The 7,974-nt window shown below is 30.4% G+C and overlaps 1 protein-coding gene across 1 annotated transcript in view; it reads left to right on the top strand.

The window, feature by feature from the left end:
* Window positions 1-4,930, top strand: part of LOC109361249 — a 6,122-nt gene extending 1,192 nt beyond the window's left edge. The window contains exons 2-7 of the mRNA XM_019606642.1: window positions 552-660; window positions 2,010-2,172; window positions 2,822-2,970; window positions 3,087-3,238; window positions 3,867-3,981; window positions 4,449-4,930. Coding sequence (XP_019462187.1) covers window positions 552-660; window positions 2,010-2,172; window positions 2,822-2,970; window positions 3,087-3,238; window positions 3,867-3,981; window positions 4,449-4,586 — 826 coding nt within the window. The 3' untranslated portion in view covers window positions 4,587-4,930. The remainder of the gene's footprint in view (window positions 1-551; window positions 661-2,009; window positions 2,173-2,821; window positions 2,971-3,086; window positions 3,239-3,866; window positions 3,982-4,448) is intronic.

Genomic DNA, 7,974 nt, shown 5'->3' with positions numbered 1-7,974 from the left:
GTATCGAGTCAGTATAGTATGTAGAAAACTGAAATGGATCTTGTCGTGCACGAATTATCAAGATTAAAAGTTACTTGATAGTCATATGATCACTTCATGAAAGTACAATGCATTATCTTCTAATCTTGACCATTCGTGTAAGATACAATGATCAAAATTCATTGTTTCCATTTTTCACAGTTAGTGTTCTCACCTGTTATGGAGATATATGCCCTAATATATATGTGTGTGTGTGAGAGAGAGATACAATGGTGATGCATTCCCATTGCTGCAAGAAAAACATTAAGAATTTTGGATCTGGTTATGCATCCTTGAAGAGTTTCTTGATTACGTGTAATTCTATTGTCATAGATAGGCAGTCCGATTTTGAGAAATGGACACCACAATTTATTTTTCTTCACTTACACTTAGGAAAAATTAAGATGTGATTGGGCAAAGTCATAATGTTTTTCTTAATCAGATAATTGATCTGTACTATCTACCTGATAGCTTGCTTTTTCACATATGAATATATTGATTTTTATATCTCACTCTTCTTTGTATGGATGTAGTGTTGATTTGAAAAGCTTGGTGGAACAGAACAAACCAAATTTTGTCACACCATCATCACGAATGACTAATTATGTAGTTCTCAGGTTTGGCGATCTTTCTGATTCCAGGGTATGTCTCTCTTGGGCTATGCTTTTGTTTTCCCTTCCCTGTTATTTACTCATGTTTTGCCCTATCTTATTTTATTTTGTGGACATGTTATTGAACATATCTAATTTAGGCAGTTGCATTTCCATAGGTTGAGGAATGAGTGATTTTACCACTTTGTCTTTTTCATGTATCTTTATCCTGAGTGATTTATCAAGAAAGATGGAGTTAAAGAGGACATAAATTATAAAGTTTCTTGTTGACATTTGACATACATGAATGCATAACAATCCATCTGTTTTGCTTTGATTTTATATGGAAGAAGCATATATAATATAGAATTTTTGCAAGATTTTTTATTTTTCTTTGTTGGTTAAATTTTTCTTGTATATAAAAAGCACCATGAAATCAAATTAGTGCCCGGGGCATATAATTTAGTATAGATATAGATTTTTGCATCCTTTTAGTATGAAGTTTAGAAAAAGTTGATACATGAGAAACTGTTCATGCTCTTCACATATTCCTGTTTGTAGAAGATGCAGTGCCCGTGTGTGATTAATGACAATATAAACATGTTTACAATGTACTGAATTAAATTGGTTGTAGCTTTGGTCCCTTGGACCTGGTTTACCATGCCCATGTTTTTTTATGGATAGGGTTATTCAGTTCATGCAATGAAAGGATTGAGGAAGGAAAAAATATATACACTTACATAGTCTTCATGTTGGGATTAAACAAATTATGAATAGAATTTGTAGGATTCATTTTGCTTGGTTTGGCTACTTATAAAATGTGGGTTTTGTTAGCTACAGGCACGGAATTGAGTTCTATGAGGTGTTGAATTTAGTTTCTTCGCATAGAGTAAGAACTTGGAGCTGTTAAATTGACGATGTGTAAGTTTTAGATGACTACTAGTTGAACACCTTCACTAAGCATTTCATGATTGCCCAGTCCTCTTCAGAAAATAAATTTTGGATAAAAGACAGAAAATAATATAATTTTACTCGTTGGAATCACTTGTATGTTAGCTGTATAGGAGATCTGAATCCCAACTACAACAACAATAGTAATAGTACAATTATAAATAATAATAAAAAAATCTACACTATAATTTTGAGGATCTGTTTTAATTTATGGAAAACACAATTTCGTCAATAAAGTCAAGTAACATCCTTTCAAATTTATAAACAACTTTTCAAACTTTATAGCTATTTCCTTTTTCATTTCCTTTTCCATCACCCGTCCTATTATCATGGGAACCCCTTTAACAATGCATGAACTGGATGATCAAGTGTATTCTGTGTCTTTGTCAGTTTTTTAAATTTGAAGTCATAAAACCAGCGACAGTAACTGCTAACTACTTTTTCTTTCAGGGTTTGGGTACTGCTTTCTTGAGTGGAAACAGTGGCTGTTATATGGTGGTTTTTCAGTATGGCTCTATTGTATTGTTTAATGTCCCTGAGCATGAGCTTGATAGCTATTTAAAAATTGTTAAAAGTCACGCATCTGGTTTGCTTCCAGAAATGAGAAAGGATGGTGAGTTCATATCCAATTTGTATTTAAAAATTCAATTCGTATTTAACATGTACTGATGTAAGGTATAATTTATCATTCACCCAGTAGTTAAACTCTCTTGAACTTCTAAATGGGACAAATGAATATGGAAAAAATTCTTTAAATGGCTAGATTAATAAAATTGGAGGACCTTAATAAGCTTTAAGCATGTTATAGTTGAACACAATAAAGGAAAACGAACTAAAAATATAGCGTACTAAAAATTGTAATAGTGGTCGGCCTAGGACGGATAGGTTGGTAATTTTCTTTTGCCTTGAAGAATTCCTTAATTGATTACAAGTTTAGAACTATATTTTTCCTTCTGTACTTAACTGATTAGAATTTTTTTTGTTCTGGTTGTGGGTAACTGACAAATTATTAAATCTTCCAGACTCAATGATAGCACTTGTGATGTTTCAGAAAAGTTTTTTATGTAATGTATATGTATGTACACATCAAAAATTATTATTTCTATCCTAAAATTCCAACATTTATAGATATGCCATTGCCATCTAATTGTGATAACATTTATTAGGTTATTATAAAGTTAAGCTTCAAAAGTTTTATAGGTTAACATGTCTTTTGTAAAAATTTTACACAGCCTAATTTTTACTATGTTTTGCGAGTTTAGAGTACGAGGTTAGAGAAAAACAAGCGTTAAGCACGTGGATGCAAGGTGGGCTAGATTACATAATGTTACAATACTTGAATATCGATGGAATTCGTACTATTGGTAGTGTTCTCGGTCAAAGTATTGCTCTTGATTACTACGGACGGCAGGTATGTTCTACATCTAGTTAGGACTCATGATATTTAGATGTATCTACTGTTTACATTTAGATATTACTATATACTGGTGGCATTCGTCTAACAGCTACCTTCTACTTTTATTTTAGGTTGATGGAATGGTTGCAGAATTTACTGACATAAACCGTGAGATGGAAGCAACTGGAAAATTCAAAATGCAAAGAAAAAAGCTTTTCCAGTTGGTGGGCAAGGCAAATTCAAATCTTGCTGATGTGATTCTTAAGCTTGGACTATTTGAGAGGTAACAATTTTGTTTGTAGTAACATATTTTGTGATTACTAGTTTCAAATTATTTTGGTAGAGTTCTGTAGTTCTAATTTTTTTCAAATGTATTGGTCGTAAAAATAAATATTTGTATAATGTATTTACTTTGATGGAGTTCTTTGTACATGTGATGTAATAATGCAAACCTCTAAAACAAAAACTAGCCTTATCTAAATTCTATTTAGTACCAAAAAATATTCTATATACTTCATACTACATTTAGGTGAACTAAACTGCTTAATAGGATTATTATTTTCTGATTGGAAAAAAATGCTTAATAGAATTTTGACAATTGATTTGTTATGAGTTCACAGTCCTAACAAATCTTTCTGCTCCAATGTTTGTGCTATTTGTCTTGCTGTTTCTGACTTTTGCAGTGTTTATTTCTACACTGTGCTATTGCTAGATATTTGTGATGGAGACTCTGATATATTTGGCGAGTGTTAGATTTACTTAGGTCTTGGAACAATTTTTAAGTCACTTTAAAGCTTTTTTAAATTGTGCTTCAAAGATGAAATATTTTATTTGGACTTCGTTTAAATGTTATTTGACATGCATTATACTCATTTTCTCATTCAACTTAGAATATTTTAATGATTTTACAGATCAGATATTGCTTGGAAAGATGCAAAATATGCTCAGATATGGGAATATCTCCGGGACGAATTTGAATTAACACAGAGATTTGCAAGTCTTGATTTTAAGTTAAAATTTGTGGAGGTGACTTATGTCTTGCATACATAATTTCTCACTTTAGAGTAGCTCAACCCCACTCACCCAATTCTAAATCTGGTTTTTTTTGTAACCTTTTTTTTTATTTTTAGAGTAAATACCCATTTTAGTCCCTCGTGTTTTTTGACGTTACCAGTTTGGTCCTTCAAAAAATGAAAAACCCAAAATAGTTCCCAATCAAACGTGGGTCAAATTAGTAATTTTAGGGTCAAATTAGTTCCTATCAAGTGTTGTAAAACATGCTAAAAATGACTAATTTGACAAATTTAAAATTTTGGAGGACTATTTTGGGTTTTTCAATTTTTGGATACCAAACTAGTAAAGTCGTAAAAACGTGAGAAAGTGAAATATGTATTTACTCTTATATTTATTTATATGAGAAAGTGAAATATGTATTTACTCTTATATTTATTTATATAAGTACGGAATTTAACATTCCCCTGCTAACTTTGCAGCACAATATCCGCTTTCTTCAAGAAATTCTTCAAAACAGGAAATCAGATTTCTTAGAGTGGCTCATTATTGCATTGATTGGTGCTGAAATTCTTCTGTCTCTCTATGACATAATCCACCGTGGTGCAATGCAACTTTAGCAGATTTTCTTCTTTTGGCACATAAGGCCAACATTCTTCTGAAGGGTTGATGATAGTTATCTTGTTTTTTATATTGGTGACTCATAATAATACCATTCTGACCCTTGTAAATAGCCATTTGAAAACACTTGCATGTTTTGTTGTTTATCTTTTCTGTCTAGTACACTAATTACCTCTTCAATTTTGAATTGAAAATGTGATATTTGATATGTTACCAGTTTTTTTTCAGGCAAAATGGTAGCCAAATAAAGGTCTTCGCAGCTTATTTTGGTTGTGGTTGTGTTTGAGTCAGCTTAGCATCTTCATAAAATTGGATGTGAAAAATCTAAGAATTAGTTGTTTCAGGAACATTTTATGTGTTTATCATTGAAATTTACCCCAATTTTATCTTGAAGGAATAACAGAATATTAACATTTTCATAACAAGATGATCACAAATGTAACTGAAGTAGAAAATGGAGTGCATTTTAATGAAGACAATTTAAGTGTCTAATTGACATTACAGCGTAGTTCCTATTTTTTTTTTTTGGAAATAATCTATTTAATTAATTACAAAAAAATAATAATGAAGAGAAAGAAAAGGATTATTCTAAAAAAGGAAAATATACTTTGGGTAGTCTCATTTGAGAAAAATTATATGCATTAAGAGTATATGGATTCTATAAGTTGTTATTACAATATCATCTATTATACAATTTACTCTTCAAAATAAGTAATGCAAATGAATAATGAATAATGTAATGATTATGTATAAATCTTTACACTCACAATTCATTGTCACATTTTTATCTTTTTTGGGTCCATTAACTTTGTTTCCCTTAGCACGATTAATTCCTCAATAACGTCCCATGTTTCCTATTAAACAATGTAGCCTCACCTTCTGTCATCCTCGACCCTTTCCTTTACAACCATTTTGTTGGTAAATCTAATAGTGTTACTGAAAGTTTTATTACAAGGACTGAGATAAACTATTAAGTTGAGAGACTAAAACGAGACAAAAAAGGACTATGGACCAAAATAACAAGACAAAATTAATTTGAGGGATAAAAGCATGATTTGCCACCAAAAAAAAACTACGTCAAAATGTCACCAAAATTCCATGTTATAAAATCTAATTCAATGTTATTACCCTTGTTAACATGTATTAATTACTCTAGCTCTCTTGACATTATCTATATAGGAAGCATGATTTTTCCATATTCTTTATGTATTCATATTCAATAATGATACTCTTTAATACTTTATCAATATGTATTTATGGAATGTTGAAGTTATATTTTAAAAAATAAACTATAAATTTGGTATTTTTTTATATTCTTTAATAATCTTAAAATGTTTTAAACTAACGTACCCAAGTATTTGAAGAGAGAGAAAAAGAAAGTAAAACATAATATACAATCAGTGAAGAAAGTGCTTATGATTTCATTGTAAGTCAAATTCTAGACATAAAAATAAATGATATGTAGTGTATAGAGAAGGAAGAAGAAATGCATTTAGAAGAATTAACAAAACAAAGGACTAAACTTCCAAAAAGACTTCTAGGGTTGCAAGAAACTCTAACCACTTACCATTAAGCTCTGATTTGTGAGATGTCCCATGGTTACCACCCAACTGCTCATTGTTCTCCATTTAGTGTAGGCTAGATTTTTTTTTTGGAATTTATTTGAATAAGACTAAAATGTTATGGTTTGTTGTTTTTTTTTGAAGAAAATATTTGCCCCATTTTACCTATACTGACTGTCGCACCCCAATTTTTGGTTATACGACTTATTGGAGTTGCCACTAAGTCTTGAGATCGTGAATCGTTATATCGATCATGGGTCGGAGAAAGACTTAGCACTTTGTGTGTCCGTTATAAAACAATTAAATGTATCCTTGACTTTTTTGTTAAAAATTAAAATTTTAAAACAAATACTTATTTTTTATTTTTGTGTCTCACAAAAATTAATCTTGCTCTTACTATCCCTATATGCATTAGGGAATCAAAGTTCTGAGGAAAATATTAGTTAATTAGTTTGATTTGCTTTTAATTTATTTTCGAAAGATGATTTAACAATTATTTATGTCTATTCACTTTAATTGAATGAAGCAACATCTCTGGTGTTCGCACCACATATCGGCTTAAAGAGATAGATTTTTAAATTAATTACTCATTTCAAGTGAGTGAGACAATATCACTTGTATTCACAAAACATCTCAGCTTGAAGGAATAAGTTTTTAAATTAATTACTCGCTTACCCACTTTAAGTGAGTGAGGCAACAACACTCACATTCACACCACAATTTCACTTAAAGGGATAAGTTTTTTATTACTACATCTCAAATCTTTACATTTTCATTTAATTGAGAATAAAAATATTTTCTTAATTTATTACCCATTATCTATTAAAGAAAATAAATATTTATTATTTCACATAAATATTAGTTAGTTTACTATACTAGGCTCTAGTTTATATACATAGGAGGGATGTTTGTAATTCTCAAAACCTGAAGGTTGTTCAATATTGATCTCCTCTTGTATATAACCATTTAGAAAAACACTTTTAACATCCATTTGATAAAGTTGAAAGTTTAATGAACATGTCTTATAGCCTCAAGTCTAGCCACAAGAGTGAATGTTTCATAAAAATCTATCCCATCCTCTTGGTTATAGCCTTGGGCTAGTCTAGCTTTATTTCTAACAATAATGTTATTTTCATTTGATTTTTTTCTAAATATCTATCGAGATCCTATGACTTTCCCATTTCTAAATATCTATCGAGATCCTATGATTTGTTTCTATAAATGTTGTAATTCTATCCCATGTGGTATAACTTGCATAATCTCAAAAATAGTTTAGAAGATACACTTTCATATCTTGTATTACAGTGAGAAAGTGCATTTAGAGAACTTAGGGAGTGAGAGCATTCTGAATTAGGTTTAGAAATTCAAATCATTGCATGTTTTCTCTAGGTTTCAATGCATTGCATTCTTGCATACTTTCTTAATTTGTTTTAGAAAAAAGTGAGGAAAATATTTTTCTGAAAAGTGTGCAATTCAGTTTAATGAAAATTTATGCATTAGATCTCATTAGATTAGGTTCTTGTGAGTTTTCTACTTAGTGTTTTACATTAAGTTTTAATTATTGTATCCGAGTATTAAGTACTCAAGACAACTCAACAAAATCAATATTGAACAATGAAGTTGATTTGTTGGTGAATAGTTTCACTTCAAGAGAGATCTTGATAATATTCATAGAGACTAGGAGGTCTTGGTTCGAGCCATACTAAGGCTGGGGCCAAATCGCGAAAAGATAGGAGATCTTAGTAGGCGAGTTAGATAGGTCAAACCAAGATTGTTAAGCTCATTGGTTCCAAGAAAGAAGCGACTTAGTTTTTTGTTTTTGTAA

The sequence above is a fragment of the Lupinus angustifolius genome, chromosome LG11 (assembly GCF_001865875.1).
Source record: "Lupinus angustifolius cultivar Tanjil chromosome LG11, LupAngTanjil_v1.0, whole genome shotgun sequence".
Lineage (NCBI taxonomy): Eukaryota > Viridiplantae > Streptophyta > Magnoliopsida > Fabales > Fabaceae > Lupinus > Lupinus angustifolius.
The sequence above is the reverse complement of the archived record's forward strand: the minus strand, read 5'-3'. Positions and strand labels throughout refer to the sequence as shown.